This window comes from Cimex lectularius, unplaced genomic scaffold (genome assembly GCF_000648675.2).
Source record: "Cimex lectularius strain Harlan isolate CLEC.00 unplaced genomic scaffold, Clec_2.1 scaffold25, whole genome shotgun sequence".
NCBI classification, from domain to species: Eukaryota; Metazoa; Arthropoda; class Insecta; order Hemiptera; family Cimicidae; genus Cimex; species Cimex lectularius.
This window is the reverse complement of record NW_019392633.1, coordinates 649,909-667,226: the sequence shown is the minus strand read 5'-3', so window position 1 is coordinate 667,226 and position 17,318 is coordinate 649,909. Positions and strand designations below refer to the sequence as shown.

The following is a 17,318-nucleotide window of genomic DNA, read 5'->3' as shown; positions in this document are numbered from 1 at the left end:
TTGAATATCTAGTAAGATTCTATGTACTAATTTATTAAAAATGATATTGTATAGAACATCATTGAGCAACTTTTTTGGTAACAAAAATTTTAATTTTATATTACAATAAGAATGAAAATAATTTGCAATTCAGACTAACAAATATCAACCGTTTTGTACAGATGAACGGTTCCCTAATGTTAAAATGAGTCTTCCACAAATATAAAATTTGAGCATTGTGATATAGACGTTTATGTTAACAGTCCTTAGTTTTGATTTTCAACCATAAACTCAGCTAGTGTTGACACATTGGTACAGTTGACAAATGGAAACAATTTTTTCAGTATTAATTCAAATAGTATTCTCTTATTGAAAAGGTTCATAAATTGAAATTCAATAATGCATGCCTATTGTGGTATACTAGAGTATGGTAATCTTATAATTACATTTTATATTGTTAAAAACTATTAACAATGACCATGTAAAATTACATTTAAATAATTATACGATGTAATACATTAAAATATAAAAATATATTGACATAACAATTTTATTTTTTACTCACAACCCACTGAAATAACAAATTAATCTTTTGTTGTACTTAGGTTACTATATATAAAAATAACATCTTTACTTATCAAAAGGAAAAATGTTTTCCATCTTTTACAAACAAAAAAATTAAAAAAGTGATACAATTTATTTAAATTACAAATACAATTTTTATTTTTAAATTTATTTCTGGATTACAAATTATCAAAAATATTCCTGTGATACAACTTTTGCACTCATTCATATTTACCTGAGTTTACCGAGCAAAGTTTTAATAGTGGATGAGTGCTTCAACCGTTGCTGGCACTGTTTCTTTTCCCCGAAATCCCAACAGCTCCATAATTACAATACAGTTCAAGACACGGACATTCAATTTGGTCATTAAATCACATGCTGCTTTTAACGTTCCTGAAATTTAAAAAAAAAGTTTTGAAACACAAATGGTAATCATTTTAAAGGTGTACATTTACCTCCTGTTGCTAATAGGTCATCCACAATAACAACTGAGCCTATATTGAGAAAGCTATTTTTCTGTGCTTCCACAATATCCTAAAATATGTAACGATTAAAAGTTTTGTTTGTTTTTATTATGATATTGTTGTTCAAAAAGAAAATAAAAAAAAATAATAAAAGGACTAAGGAACTAAAATAAATTAAAAGGAAGATAAAATACTTAATGTATTTTGTGTTTTTGTTTTTGTTTAGTGCAGTGTCAAGATGGTAAAAAGACCTTCAATATGGGACGTTTTATGCAGCCAGTAACTGGCTTTTAGTAATATTCAGTATGTACAAACCGAACCGTATTCAAGACTGAATTCCACGCTTACAACTTCACCGGGAAGCTTTCCTTTCTTACGTATCGGGATAAATGGGATTCCCAGTTTCAACGCAAGGATCGGACCGAACAGAAATCCCCTTGATTCTATTCCTACGATGGCTTCCGCTTCATTTTTGTATTTCTCCACACGATCGTACAGCAGGTCTAGAAGAACGTTGAACACCTCGCAGTCGAGCGTTACAGAAAAAATATCCCTGGAATAATAAAAGTTATGGGTATAAAGAGAGAGATCTAATTCTAATCTAAGGAAAACTTTGAACAAGTTAGGGAAAAAGTCAAGGTTTATTTTTCAAAATATTCAAATTTCACAAGAAAGCAATTTTACACACAGAATAAACTTAAAACTTTAAACAACAACGGACGTTTCAATTGCAAATCTATCAAATGTAACTAGTGAATTTATTTTTAGGGGGTCAAAGAATACATTAAAAAAAAAAAAAAAATCATCAGTAGAAAAATAAATTATATAACGTACTCATATTGTTAACATTCAAGAGTTAGAGAGCGTCATTCCACTAAATATTCAGTAACTAAATTAACTAACCAACTAATAGTCTTAATACTAAATAGTAACTAAATAATTAGTGGAATGAAGCCCTCCAATTCCTGAATACTTGCCAAATCCATATCTTTTTCCTTCATATCATCGTATATCGTTAACTATCATATTAAAATCGTTTAGCTCCAAAGAAATAAGAAATATTTTTAAAAATACCTGAACAAAACGCCCTTTTTAGGAAAATCAGGGTATGATTTAATGCGGTTCTTGACCAGCTCTAATTTGCTTTGATGGTTCATCGGAAATAATGGTTCTTAACTTCTTACGTCCCTAATCGTCGTAATCTCTTTATCTCTGGAAAATACGTTAGTGGGGCGGGAGTGGTAAAACGGAGGGCAAATCTGGCCGTCGACATTCCAAGAGTATAATAATCATAATCATAAAAAGATCACTGACAATCATTTCAAATTTATGTATGTTAAATTGTCCCAATCGACAATTTTTGATTCTGACCGTTTGATTCAAAAGGATCGTGAGAACGCAGTGTTTGTAAAAATTGGAACTGATCAAACCAAAATATGGTCATTTCTAATACATTTTTATTAACCGCTTATTCGTTTCAAATAAGAACTTTTATTTAATAGGATGATAATAATAGCTTGATGAAGGTACATATGTACTTATAGAAAGAAAAGAAAACGATAAAGAATTAACATTTTATCAACATTCCTTATTATAATTTGAATTCATAAGAAGAGGTCGAGAAAGAGGTAGAAAAACACTTTTTCATTTCTTGCCGACGTTTCGACCTTTATTCAGGTCACCTTCCGATCCTATGAGGAGTATGAAATACTTGGTTCAAAATTTATATTTACATTTTAAATTGTATTTTTTTCAATCATCATATGTTTTGTAATTTACCCAGGCCCTGAAGATGACCCGAATAAAGGTCGAAACGTCGGCAAAAAAATGAAAAAGGTGTTTTTCTAATCTAGCTCATTCTTGACCGCTCCTTACGACTTCAACAAATTATGAAACATGTCACTAAATAACTCACATTCTTTAATATTTTCCGTAGTCGCGAGTAGTTGACGGTTCTAGAACGTGGGAAATCTATTATTTTATAATAAATAAAGACTAATATTTCAAAAATAAATAAAGCTTAACATTTTCGTTAACCGGTGTCGTCACAAAATCGTCATCGGGTGCAATTCGTCGGCTTGGGACAGCAACGTCTATGTCTATATGCGTCTGTGCAGTTACATTGAAACTGTAACGGAAATTATGTAGACTGTTGTAAATTTGATTGTGACATAGTAGGCCGAAGATTGAAGAACACTCTTGCAAGTTGGTTCCTTTTTTGATAAATCGTTCGGACGTCGCACTCTTCAACGTCCCACGTGAAAAAGACCGCGACGATGAAGAACCCGGTGACGGCTACGCTCGATTTTCTTTCCTACTGGTATTTCAGATACTTGATGGTCACCGAGCTCTACATGGTCGAGAAATGGGAACGTGTTTTCTGCAGTATCCTTTGGTGGCATGAACTGCCCTTGTTTTAATTTAACTTTTTTTTGCATTGTTTTTCCAACTCCAGAAAAAACAAAAACAAACAATTCTTTCCTTTTAACTTGAGGTTATCACGTTTCGCTATTTCTAAAATTGCATTTACCCAAATGTGACATACAATTCTAACAAATACATAGGTACACCTGATGATTATTAAGAGAAGGACGTTTTTTTAAATTATGATCAGTTTTTAAAATTATTTTATTATTAATGGGCCATTCATGTTTAATTACATACATCGACTTTTAACATTCACCGTGTTAACCTTGTACTAAATTAACGAAACCTAACATTCACATCAGACTTGCAGTCAATTATAGGCCCTACAAACTCAAAGTTCGTTGCAGATATACTAAAATCCAATTAAAATTAAAAACATATTCTACATTAAGAACCCAATAGATGTAGAGGAAAACTAAACTTAACAATACCCCCAACTGTTATACTAATCTCCTTTGACATAACAAACCTGTATCCATCCATCCTTGTCAAAGAGACTATTGACATGCAAAAACTGCAACAATGAATTTACAACTTACAAAAATAACCACTGAACAAAACTACTTTAGGTTCATCAAAGACATGTACATCCCAAAAGACGGTCTAGGGATGCAGAACCCAACATTGGCCATTCTTGCAGAGGTGTTTCTCCAAAATGTCGAAGAGAATCATTTCCAGTCAGAATAGTGACTGTGAAGAGATGCTTGTATTTAGATATGTCAAGGACATTCTTGCCATATCAGACAACTCCTTAGAAAACATACATAGGACCTTACCACAATATACAAAAACATTACATTCACCAGAGAAACTGAAAACAACAATCAACATCATAAATGTACAACCATTCATACTAACACAAAATTTCAGCACTACGACACATGATACATGGACTGAAAACAATCCCACCCAACACTGAAGACTACAAACAATAATGGACATTGCAATAAAAAATGGATACATAACAAACACCATCTGGAAACGTTTAAAAAAACAACGGACAAACAAAACGCAAATCAACAACAAATTATTCAGGACATGAAAAGAAATCTGCATACTTGCAAACTTGGTCTAAAATAGCACTAAGGACCTACAATAACACAGGTAAACTGCTAAAAAGAATCATAGACTCAACTGATCACTAGACAGAAACAGTGTTTATAGCATCACATGTCAGTGCGGAGACACATACATACATTGGGAACACTAGAAGGAAATTAAGAGATTGATTCAAACAACATCTTAGATACTTCATAGAGAATGACAGGAAATCAAATTATACCAAACACTTAATACGACGAACCAAACACACGAGCATAACACATAACCAAAAATGCATGACTTTAATGTACAACACACAAAAAGGATGAACTCAATGTACTGGTGAATCTTGAGGTATACAAACAATAACACTTAAAGACAGGAAACATATGAATGTACTCACACCATTAAAAACACTGCATAACATAAAAAAATAAAATGTTCAGAAGAATACATCATCGAAACCAACGCCAGAAAAAACTGGCAATGGAAATTACTGTCATCTCGACCAACCAGTGAACACATTGTGTTCAGTGATGGACAAATAAGTCATATACATTGAATCAAACACATTTGTCAGACACTTTTTTTGTTTGTGCTTGCACAAGACACACACACTAGGTTTGATTAATGTGAAACAGGAAGGTGGGCTCTGTCTGATGGAAAAGGTCACAGTTTTCATCTAACCTCCAAAATAAAGTTACTCCAAGTATATGAGGGCATACACAATAATTTTATTTTTAGCCTTGTGTTTAGGTAAGGGAATAAAGTAAAACTAACGTTTTTGTGGAATAAAGGCTTTTGTAGGCCTCTTTGAAGATAAAAGTTGAACGAACACTAGTTCTCTTACTTGGTCCATCTACACTAGCATGTTTTAAGTTGTTACTCAAATGCGCGAGTGTTGATGGACCCAGTTAGTGATCAAGTGCCGGTTCAACATTTGTTCACCGACTTGCAAACTAACATCCACTATTATCACACTTATCTTGGAGACATAGTTTCTCATACTCATCAAGATACATTTTCTCCATGGAGAAAATATGTCATGTAGTGTGCCACGGGTATCAGTGAGTCCCCAGAAAATATTTTATTGGATTTTTCAATTGAAAACATTGAGAAATTTATTTTATGAAGTTCTTTACCAATTATTATTACATTAGATTATTCAAATTGTTTTGTGTCAAATTCCTTAGCTTTAGAAATCAGATTTCACCATTTTAATATTTTTAATGATTCTCTCCTTTGTAAACTGCAAGATGCTTACCTACTCCAGTGTGCTGATATCAGAAGGCTTTAGAAATTTCACTTTATTATCTTGAATTGTACATATAATGTATTATTTGTTTTCAGATATGGTTTCAAGGCTGGATTTCATTATGCCTGGTTTATCCTAGTCTTTTCTGCACGTTTGTAAATTTTCGAACAAATTTTTATTGAATTATTTAAATATTAGAACTTTCATGGTTCTACTGTATATTTGATATCCTAGTAGTTTATTACATTCATTCTTATTATTGTTAACCATTTTTCTCTCAATTGAACAAGAAGAAGTTTATGAAAGCTTGTATTTTTAAAATGTAAATAAAAAAATTTATATTACTTTATTAATTGTTGATCTTTGCTAATTGTCCAATCCTTGAGTTCTAAATTCTAAGCATTTACAACACTTGTAAGAGAAATTCATTTCTTATTTTATATTATATATATTTTTTATATTGTTTAGGTAAATTAAAACAGCTTTTAGTTCCAGATTTTTTTTATTTCTTCGTTATTTTTAATTAATTTGACTGTTTTATTGCGAAGTTTCGGCATCCTGTGCCATCTTTTTACCCACCTTCATAATGGCCTAAAAATATGATGAAATAAAACTATAACATAATCAAAGGATAACAAAAACGAAAATTATTTTTAACGAGGGTTTGTAACAGCAGAGGCCGTACAAAGATTCCGGTTTTTACATTAAAAAAAAAGAACATTTGGAAGGAAATAATCCTTTGCTTATGTTACATCTCAAATACTCTGGTTAGATCCTGGGATGTACCAGTGACAACGGCCGTTTCAGCCCCCGGCATCATTGTTATTTATAATTTTATTACAATTGTATAGATTATAGATACAAAATAACAACTTTGCTGCCCATATTGCAAACTTGGGAAATGAAACAAAAGCAATATATTTTAAATTTATGATGTCTTGTAACATCATTGCATGTTGTGATAAACATTCACATCATTGGCATTAATTGTTTACTTCACTACTTTCGTGGTCCGCTTGACCAATTAATACATGACAATTAATTAAGGTTTTTGAAAAATGGCAAAAGGAGGGAAAACTCATAAGGTGGGGTTGAGATGGGGAGTTGATGTCCGAGTGTATCGAGGTCACGATAGCTCAGGTGGTAGAGCAGCGGTGTATCTAGCCGAATGTCGTGGGTTCGAATCCCTCTCGTGCCATTAACTTTTTTTCATCTCAACTAAAAACCTTAATTAATTGTCATGTATTAATTGTTTATGTTCACGAATGTCCAATCCAAACAACATTAAGAACTGATTATTCTTTAAAAGAACATTAATTATGTTCATCTAAATCTTAAAATGTTTATAATAATTTGTAATATCGAACTTAAATAACGCTGCCAAAATCAAAGTCCAAAGTAAAGCTAACATCGCCTTTTGACTAGACAGTTGTACAGAATAAATGCCAACCTCCGGACTAAAACACCGCTATCCGGCCCTTTGATGCTAAAAATGCAATAAAAACACGATTAAAAGAATGTGGCAGCATCGGTGAGAAACTCTCACGTATCAAAAGCACAAAATACGTGGCCCTCGGAGGATGGCGAGGTTGACATACGTAGAGTTATTTTGGTCCAAAGCGCGCATATGTGTCCGGCATCAGGAATGTAGAAAGGTTTCTCGGTTTGTCCCACCTAGTTAAAGAGTGCAATTCCTTGGCCCCGTATAAAGAGCGTGTAGGAATGCCACTCGTGGAGGAAACGGAGTTGTTTTATTGTATATAATGCTGATAGTTTTGTGTACCTAGCGTGTGTTGAGAGTGAATGTATTTATTAGAGTGAATGTGATATGAGGCCTACTATAATTATATAATAGGTATAAAGGAGGAATATCTAGTAGTCCAGCCCTAATTGAATGAACGATATGTAAATAAGAAATAGTGTACTTTTAACATAATGTATCGCCTTTCAGACTAAGTGAGATTATTTATGGGTTTGGTTTTAGGATCTGATTGCGTTGAGACACTTTACACGTGTGTACATACATGTGCAGATTTGACCTTAAATAAATCATAAATCAGTAACTTTTATTTCGTGAAAATCGATGTTTGCTTTAGGCTATAAAGGAAATCAGTAAAACAATCTTAATACCTAGTTTACACACCAAAAATAAGAGGAACAACAACTGAGGCGTCAATTATTAAAAAATAAATAAATTGAACTAGTTAATGAAGCACTTAAAACTTCTTTCTGTATAGATAAAAATATCCGATTGATTGATAGGTAGAAAAAATAAGATTGCATGTATTGAATAATAGGTTCTGTGCTGCAAATCTTTTCGGAAAAAATTAAACAAGTACAACGAGCGTTAAATTCTCAGTAAAGAGTTCAAACAAAGCGGATGTAGCAAAGCTGGGTCAATGTTGAACTGACAGAAATCGGATCATTTATACTGGGGACGCCTACGGTCCTGGGCTTAGATTTCACACAAACTGATTGAAGATGTCATGAAGCCGAACGCGTCGAGTGAAATGTAAATCCGCGAGATTAAACGGATCCAGTAAAGTGACAAGTTTACCGACTCGCAGACCATACCACTACTAAATGTTTTACCTCACTACAACCCTCATTTTATTTTAAAACTTAAAATATTTTAGACACGATTCCCCCCCCCCAACATGGACCCGGACGAACTTCATTTCCGTTTCAGTTTTAATTATAAACTTATTTTTTAAATTAATATAGTAATTTTTTACTCATACATCTTAGGAACTGTAGTAAAATTAAAATGAAATAAATGATTACACAAAAATGTATATACTCGCATAAAAGTTGTTTTTTTCGCTTAAGGCGTACTACCTACCAGAGAGCTTCATTCCATTTTATAGAGAATGAGATATGTTGATAATTGAATCGTGTCAATGGGAAAAATCAGATATCGTGTCGAATAGAAGCAATAACTTATGAAATCGTCATGTCACCAATTTCAATCGCGTGGGTGTACACGTTCTAAACAATTGCACGATAATAGCTTGTCTGCCCTTTTATTTCGGTCTGATTCGATTAACCGTCAATTGGCACGCTAATTTGCCTAAAACTGACAATGGCCGGAGAAAATTGTATACTACTATAACAGGCACTTGGGACGCTACGTGATGACAACAAACAGCCAAGACGGTTTCTCAGGTGTAAATGGGGAAACGGTTATGTACTCAACAGAGCACACATCTGGGTCTCGAATATCTCGTACGGTGGCAATTATATGTATACCCTATACGTTGTTTCCTGCACGGATATAAATGATTACAATTGTTTGCCACACAGCCCTTTGCTAGGCCCCCACCCGCAGCCTCGTCTCATATCCAGAAGGAGTCAATTATTCCATTATAGACGGCGGATATGGAACCCCTTGGCTCAGTCACAACTTAAATCCCAGTGCTTCTGTCCGGCTGAGATTACTACCTACACTATTGTAAGTAACTGTGTTATACCGTCACAATTTCGCTCCTTCATTGCACGTCGAGTTTCGTCTTTTGACAAATAATCGGGCGAACTGAAAATCAGCAAGCCGGTATATTTCTTCGAAAGATAATTCAATGAACCAAAGGAGCTGCATTTTATTAGCACGTAGAAATAATTTAGTAAATTTGAACGGATTGGGAACAAGTAAAAGTGCCATCGGTTTACAATATGTTCATGACAGTGAATAAATTTGTGAATTAAATAATTTAGGATGTAATATTTTAATGTCTAGGTGTTAAAACAGCTTTTTCTTTCTATCTTTTACGGCTGTTCATCAATTGTACAGACCATTAAGGGAGCTAAAGTAACAATTAAATCCGTTAAAAAATAAATCCATCATCCATGTTATATTTAACATTCCGGTAAGACAGTTGTCTAATGGCTAGTTTTATACAATTAGCGAAAATTACGATTACTTCAATAATTAAATTTTCTAAAAAAACTATGAACCTAGAATTTTCTTAACGTAGAATCCTGCAGTTTCAGAAAGACATTTAGGGACAGCAAGACTTTTTGAAGTATGTATAGGAGAAAAAGGTTTTTTTCTTATTTCGTAAATAAATAAGTCTCAACAGGTATGCAGCATTGATTGTAATGATTTATGTACCGTTTGATTCGGCATGTTATGCTTAGGTGCCTTTTGGGGAAGGAGAGATGCCGCAAATGAAAGGGGTTATGCTCCCGATGAGTGGGGGCCCCTTTATACGTTTTGTCTTCAGTGTATTTTCTTTATCTGATGTACAAATTAAACTAATAATAGTATTAGATGTAACTTTGACAATAACTATACGTGCCTCGAACTAACGCCCTATAGGCTATCCGCTTTTTCATAAAATATTTCATATAATATGACGTCTGCACTATTAATTACCTCGATAATTACATTACAAATATCACCTTTTATATTATAATTTTTGTTCTTTTATAACCAAGAATAAGGCTAATTTGATAAAAAAAATAAGACCACTAAGTTCCTTCATCAAGCTTTGAGAAGTAAATCCCTTTCATCAGAGCGATGAAACTTTTGTTCATAACTCACAAGATTAACAATTATGAATATCGATTTGCAATATCTAAACTTATAATTTCAAACATAAGTAATGCGTTTATGTAACTAAGGTATAACAAAAGTTATTTATTAACAAGTTTCAAAGCCCTAAAGAAGGTGGTATATAATTTACCCTCGGAAACATGTCAAAGGAACTGAGTGTTTTATTTTCTTTCATACTGGTCTCTATCTACTTGCAACATTTACTAATTAAATAAAAAATATTAAAAAGTTTTTAATTGTTACCCCCTTTTTTAAATACTTATTACCAGGGTACTTCAGGGTCAGTACAACTTTGAAATTTTAAACGAGAGCGTACCAATATTTTAAAGCAATTTTTACACTGCAAACGATGGCGCAATCAGAATTTAAATTGACACGGATACATGATTCGGGGGTTTTCCTGTGCCCATGTTCGAAAATTCCAATTTGTGGTAAATTCGATTCATGAGTCCACAGGATGTATGGGAGAATAATTTCTTCTGTATCCCAAATCGAAATCTCATTAAGAAACATTAACGTCTATCAAAATTAATGTCCAAAGATCTCGGACTAATTAAATAAAAAAATATTAATAATTATAAGAAAATAAAAAAATCAGTCCCTTTGACAAGTTTTCTAGATATAAATTATATACATGGTATCTTTTTTAGATGGTCCGGTTGAATTTCTCTTTAGCAAATAACGTTATCGAAGATCCGAAAAATACGTATTTAATATTTTTTAGTATATTTTTAAATTTAGGTATAATTTAGATGGTAAACAAAAGTTGGAATTCAGCCCTAATGCTTTTATTGTTGTCTAAATCCAATAAGATTAGTTGTGTAAACAACGTCGAAACAATCATTGACAAAGCAAAGAAAAAAGTTAAGAACCACCTGGAAAACAGTTATGAATTTCTTGGGTTGATGTTGGTGGGTCTACTAGTAGTAGGTACGTACGCTACTGTAACCGTACCAACGCCCGTTAATAAACTGTCGTCTATTTTAAAAAGGTACTTTACATGTTTCGAATATCTCGTGTTCCTGGTTTTTGTTCTTGATATTGGAAACTTGTAGATATCTGTTTTTAAAAATGTAACAGTTTATTAACTAAAAACATGCGTACCCATGATGACCCAACAAATCCAAATCCCAAGTCTGTTAGGCCTATTTTAATGTCTTTCAAATAGATAAAATGGATAAGGTATGCAATAGATGCAATGCAAAAAAAGTGGGCTGATGAAAGGAATGCATTCTGTTGTGCAGCTCGAGAAGTTACTTTTTCAGAGAATAAAGCCACCGGAGCCAATTAAAGAATTGTTGATAAGTACACATCCATTGTTTGCATATTTTTTTAATCAAACAATAAACAGTACAACACCCTTTTCCAAATGACGTCGTTTGGTGCAAAAATGAAGGTAATTTTAGGCCAACTTTTAAAATCCAAGGGCAAATAACCATCCAATTGGGAGTTTACATCCGGCGGAGCCATCTCCAGCTGGACTGAAGGCGCATATACCTTGGATTCCAATAGATTTGCCGTCTATATTTAAGAAATTACAATTCGCTATTAAACTATCTTTCGCTACAACGATAAATAAATCGCCAGGACAAACGTACAAATATGTGGGCTTAGATTTGCAGGAACAATGTTTCTCACCAGGACGGTATTATATCAAGACCAGGGATTTTTGATTATCTATTTATTTTGATAATAGACGGAGTCAAAAAAGTATTCAGAAAAATTGTAATAATAAAAAGAATGTAAATAAACAAATAAAGTTTCTGTACAAATAACAAATTTGCAACTAATTATTCAAATTTTCATACACCCGAGTGAAGCTCTAGCTAGTATTTAAAAAAAGGTAAAAATTTAAAACTAGACTAAAAAATATTAAATACGTATATTTTACTTGTTTTTTCGATGTAGTTAAGTTTAGGAGAATTCAGCCGGGCCATTTAAAAACGATACCCTGTATTTCATCTTCACTAGGGCTTTGAAACTAACCTCAGTTAAATAAACACATTATGTTTGAAATCATAACTTTCGGTATTGCATGTTGAATTGTTAATAACAGCTTAAAAGATGAATATATTCCTCGAAATTCTCTGGGAAAAAATGACAATAGTGATATATTTCCTTGCAAATTAACCTCCTCTCTGGTTACAGAAACATGGTAATGTGGTAACAAATGGTATTACTTTAATTTATATATTTCACACAGTTTTATTTATCGATGATGCGTCAACGTAATTAAATCCTATCCTGTTTAGAAACTAGCCGCTGCAAACTGCGACAACCTTAATTTTATTTACGATATAGATAATAATTTCAAACGAGCTTCTTGTTCTAATTTTATATCGCTAATTACCTTATATCCAAAAAATAATAATTCGTTAATTTTTCTTACCAAGTAATAAGCACAAAAGCCCTTACTAAAAACGCACTCTTGGATATTTCACTTAGAAAAAATTGGACGTGTTTAATTAGGGGTGGTTGATTGATTTTGTTGAGAGTATGGTTATTAGTAGTATATTAGTTAGTTTAATTAGTGTCTTAGGTCGGCAGTTATTAGTTTTACTTGTATTTAGTAGTTTTTACTTGTTTAATTATAATGTATATAGAAACTGTCATACAAGGCTTAAAGATGTTCTTATTACAGCTCACGAAACGAATAAATGTAACCCGTTCGTTCAATAGGATGCTTATACGGAATGCTGTTCTTCACAGTCATAGTCAGTTCACTTATATGGGTGACACAAGGGACTCCGTCGGGGAATCACACTTGTACAGGTGTTGTAAAGTGAGTATAAATTTCGTTAGTATTTGTTGTTAAATTAGTTTAATTCGAACGACGACATTTCAGGCACCCTGTGACAGTTCGCGTGAATGTGACAGAACCTGTCACCTACCGTACGTATACCTGGTGCCTTCGTGTCCCACCCAGGTGTTCCAAATACACCATCCAACTCCAAGATCGAGTCAAAATCCATGTTGGTTACAATAATTATAACTTTTTTCAAACACTATAAATACAATTACATTTCCAGACTGAAATGCATAATAGGACAATAACGGTTTGCTGTAAAGGGTATGTGGAGATGGATTACAAATGCGTGCCTGCGTGCCCGCCGCAGACCGATTGCCCCTTCATGCATTGTAATAGAACGAACCACTGCTACTGCACCCCAGGATATACTGGTTTATATTGCAATGATCGTAAGTAGGAAAATATTTAAAACGTTTTGTTCTCTATCAATTAAATAACAACGCAGACGAAACGTGCATGTTCTAAACACCAGGCTAATTGAACTAAACAGTTGGTACTCATATGTAAAAATAATCATTGTCTAAAGGTATTGCGAAGGTTTCGTTTTAACAATTCGTGTTATTTTTCCAGCGTGCGAAAGAGGATTTTGGGGTGAAAACTGCATGAAAGAATGTGATTGTCCACCTGGATACACATGCCACCATTTGACAGGTGATTGCATGCTTGATGATAAACGGCCGCCCTCTAAGACTCGAAGGACTACGACAACGACGACTTCAGAACAGATTACGTCCACGATGCCGACGCTGACCACGTCTATGGAGACAGAAAGTAAAACTGTTTCACCAGTGGTGACTACACAACCGACGACGACGAATACCGTGTTTCTCACCTCACAGGAAACAACCGTAAAACGGGTCACCGCACCATCACTCCCTGTCACACCTACGTCTTCCCCAGTTTCTGAATCGACTAATAATTTAACTTTTCTTATTACGAGTATGGCGAAAAATGCTACAACGGACGCTTCAAATTTTGAAACATGGATAACTAGTCAAACCGAAACCGATAAAAAAGAAACGGCAACACCGATGATTACATCACCTTCCACTGTGCAGAGTACGATGGTAACTACACGTCCAACAGATATCTCTAGTTCGACTTCTACGTCGATAGTAAATAATTCGTCTACTGTTCGAACGATTTTTCATTCCACCTATCCAACTGTTATTTCCACCTATCCAACTGTTATTTCCACAATCATTTCTTCAACGTTTGATAACACCACTCAAGAAAACAAACCATTTTCAATCAGTACAAAAATTTCGACACCCTTCGAGAGCACGATCAGTCCGAGCACGACGGTCGCTAACACAGTGGCACCTAATATAACAGGCACGGAAGTCTCCAAAATTGTCCAGACTATGTTTACTACTCCTGGAATGATTACTTCAAAAGTCAGTTCGACAACTCCCTTCCATCAAGCTACTTCTACGTTCACAACTAGTAATATCCACAACTATTCAGTTTTACAAACTGCAGAAACAACTAAATATGCTGATATGCTCTCAACCCTCCTTGAGCCAGATCACTCACATACAATTATGACTGAACCGAATACTAAGGAAACGAACATTATCTTTACCAGCACAAGTGTGTCATCTATCTCCAAAACGCCAGTCGATCAGAATACAACTAAACGACCTCTGAGTACCGATTTCGAAAGTAATGAAGATGGTATGTTAGAAGGCACTCAGACAAAATCAACTACTGAAAAAGTACTTTACGAAAATTTCCCACCTCTCATCATCAATCGAAAAAAAGTAGAATCAACCCTTGGGACTTATACGACTTCCTTCCAAAAAGAAACTTTAGACGGGTTTTCTTCGACCATTCTTCCTTCGTTGGTGCAAAGTCTACCTAAAGGCAACGAAAAAATCCCCGCTTCTTTCCCTCATCAACCGAAAACCAAACAAGTAGACAAGGGGGTAAAACTTTTAACCACCACAGACACAAAACCTACATCAACACCGTTCATATTAAGTTCACCCACTTCCTTACATGTTCCAGTGACGACCGCCAGCGAGCCTACATCGGATTTGATCCAACCTGTACATTCGCATGACCCAGCCGTTATTTCAAACAGCCACGATTCCATAACTGCCAAACGCCCTGTCTTCCGAGAGAAGACGACGACCGAGAATATCCCGTTTATCGACTCCAACAAACGTTTGTGGGAGATTTTTGAAACCGGTCTGAATTTGAAAACGACAATGTCACCTGCACGAGTGCTACGAACGACAACCACTACGACAGTGTCACCCACAAAACGATATGTTATCGAAGATTTGGAGCAATACGGGAATCTCGAAATGCCTATAAAAAAATCTCATGTTTATACCAGCAAGGCATCGAGCGAGACATTATCAATTAAAACAACACGACCTGTCCTCGACCTCGAGAAAGAGACCTCTACGGACACACCACAAATCCTAAAACAACCGAAACACAAAGAGAAGTATCAAAAGAAACACAAATCTAAGATCTACGATGCACCTTCGACGACCACAACACACCAACATCAGACGGTTACCGAAAACGTTACTTTCTCAAATACGGATGAGAAATCTCTTCGAAACAAATCTTCGTATAGTTTATACAAACCGACGGAATCTCTGATAGAATCTTCAAAAACCACCTCCAACGATAAAGAGGCAGAGTTGCCCGCATCCTCAGAAAGTACGTCGAATCCTACGTCCGCTCGACCGTCTCACACGTGGTATTCTCACGCTAGAGAAAAGGCGAAAATCAAGGAAGCGTTGAAATCCCTGAAGACGACGAGCCTGTTGGACAACTCAGTAAGGCCGACAGCGGCATTTGACAACGACTCCAATGACATCAACATGATGCAAACCTCTTTCACAGAAGGGAAAAACTTCAAAGAGGCAGAAGACGACAAAATAAAGGAGCTGTACCTGAAAGAAAATACTATCAACATGACAAGGACAGAAACCCAATATCCGCCGTCGAAAATAACGGCAGTGAACGAGAGTCTGTTTTCATTCGATTCCAGCACGTTCACCCTCAACATCCTATGCGCTCTGATGTTTGTCGTTGTCATCACCTTGTTATGGCTCCATCTGTCAAAAAAGCGAAAAACCGGGAGGGTTTCGCCCGATAGGCGTACAACGGCCAACACGTCCCAGGAAGAGACGGTCAGTCCGACGTACGAAACCGTCTTCCCCTTAAATCGTAAGTATAGCGAAATTGAGTTATATTGAAAACTCAATGGTTAGCTTTTCATTTCTGTGCAAAACATAGAGTATTCATTCATGTCGTACAATGATAAAGGGAGGATTAACGGTGGTACAAACCAAGGGGCGAAAATAATATAAATACATTTTGTACAAAGAGAGGAAAAAACCTCTTCTTGACATAGAAATCAATCAAATAATTAAGATTTTTAGTTGAGATAAAAAAGTCAGTGTCACGAGCGGGATTCGAACACACGGCCTTCGGCTAGATACGCCGCTACTCTACCACTTGAGCTATCGTGACTTCGACCCACTCGGACACTAACTTCCCATCTCAACCCCACCTTTTGAATTTTCCCTCCTTTTTGCCATTTCTCATGTCGTGTAATCTATTTGATTCTCGGCGACAAATGAAATGGCCACGGAGAGCTTTAGTGAAGATATACTTCATTTAAACTTATTCAATTCACTAGTTTTCGTGGTCACATTTCAGTCAATGTTGTTTAAATAGAATTGCTTCTGCTTTTCGTTTTTCATTTCTAATCGCTTCATAATTTAAATAATCGTAGTATTCCATGTAACACTCATCACTTTTCTTCTATGTTTATTTAATTAGTAATGCTGATTTTACCAGTAGCAATATCAAATTTTCAGAATGTCCAGAATCGTTAGAAGCGTCGACATTTTTCGGTCCAATATTAACAACCTACTATGCTGACAGGATCAATAGAGGTACAGCTAAAAACTGTCTCAATCATATTTAAACAAATGATCAATGAACATGAATTGATGGGTTTTACAGGACTCGCGGAAATGAATTACGATCACCCACGGTCGAGCAATTTCAACCAGCAATCTGCGCCATACGCGGAAGCCCAGTTCGATTATTTTTAATTTTGGAATTATTTATTACTAATATGTTTTATTTGTAAAAATGTTTTAAGTATATTTTATTTGTACTTTTTTTATTTGAATGCAATAAGTAAAAATAATTGAGTAACTCCTGATATTATACCATGTACAATTATTTATA

General features: G+C 34.6%; 2 protein-coding genes and 1 long non-coding RNA gene across 3 annotated transcripts; 2 read left to right on the top strand and 1 right to left on the bottom strand.

Moving 5' to 3' along the window:
• Positions 1–12: 12 nt before the first annotated feature.
• On the bottom strand, positions 13–2,224 carry LOC106668838 (adenine phosphoribosyltransferase). Its single transcript, XM_014397974.2, has 4 exons — positions 2,082–2,224; positions 1,323–1,560; positions 999–1,077; positions 13–936 (listed from the first exon to the last, which is right to left on the bottom strand). Exons 1-4 carry the CDS (start codon positions 2,162–2,164, stop codon positions 800–802), a joined length of 537 nt encoding a protein of 178 aa, XP_014253460.1. The 5' UTR covers positions 2,165–2,224; the 3' UTR covers positions 13–799.
• An 893-nt stretch (positions 2,225–3,117) lies between these two features.
• On the top strand, positions 3,118–5,871 carry LOC106668857. Its single transcript, XR_001340818.2, has 2 exons — positions 3,118–3,392; positions 5,682–5,871. It is a non-coding gene; the product is annotated as an uncharacterized LOC106668857 (long non-coding RNA).
• Positions 5,872–8,856: 2,985 nt separating this feature from the next.
• Positions 8,857–17,318, top strand: LOC106668847 (mucin-2-like). The gene is made up of 8 exons (XM_014397987.2): positions 8,857–8,955; positions 9,034–9,181; positions 12,924–13,064; positions 13,128–13,254; positions 13,312–13,480; positions 13,662–16,283; positions 16,940–17,017; positions 17,088–17,318. The coding sequence occupies exons 3-8, from the start codon at positions 12,976–12,978 to the stop codon at positions 17,177–17,179; spliced, it is 3,177 nt and encodes a 1,058-aa protein (XP_014253473.1). The 5' UTR covers positions 8,857–8,955; positions 9,034–9,181; positions 12,924–12,975; the 3' UTR covers positions 17,180–17,318.

What these genes read in the sequence shown, in the direction of transcription:
- LOC106668838 (XM_014397974.2), bottom strand. Translation starts at nt 2,164, where the DNA reads ATGAACCATCAAAGCAAATTAGAGCTGGTCAAGAACCGCATTAAATCA. An exon ending in TCAGTCTTGAATACGGTTCG is followed by an intron (nt 1,078 to 1,322) that starts GTTTGTACATAC and finishes TACATATTTTAG; the next exon opens with GATATTGTGGAAGCACAGAA. An exon ending in TGACCTATTAGCAACAGGAG is followed by an intron (nt 937 to 998) that starts GTAAATGTACAC and finishes TTTAAATTTCAG; the next exon opens with GAACGTTAAAAGCAGCATGT.
- LOC106668847 (XM_014397987.2), top strand. Translation starts at nt 12,976, where the DNA reads ATGCTGTTCTTCACAGTCATAGTCAGTTCACTTATATGGGTGACACAA. An exon ending in ACTTGTACAGGTGTTGTAAA is followed by an intron (nt 13,065 to 13,127) that starts GTGAGTATAAAT and finishes ACGACATTTCAG; the next exon opens with GCACCCTGTGACAGTTCGCG. An exon ending in AAGATCGAGTCAAAATCCAT is followed by an intron (nt 13,255 to 13,311) that starts GTTGGTTACAAT and finishes TTACATTTCCAG; the next exon opens with ACTGAAATGCATAATAGGAC.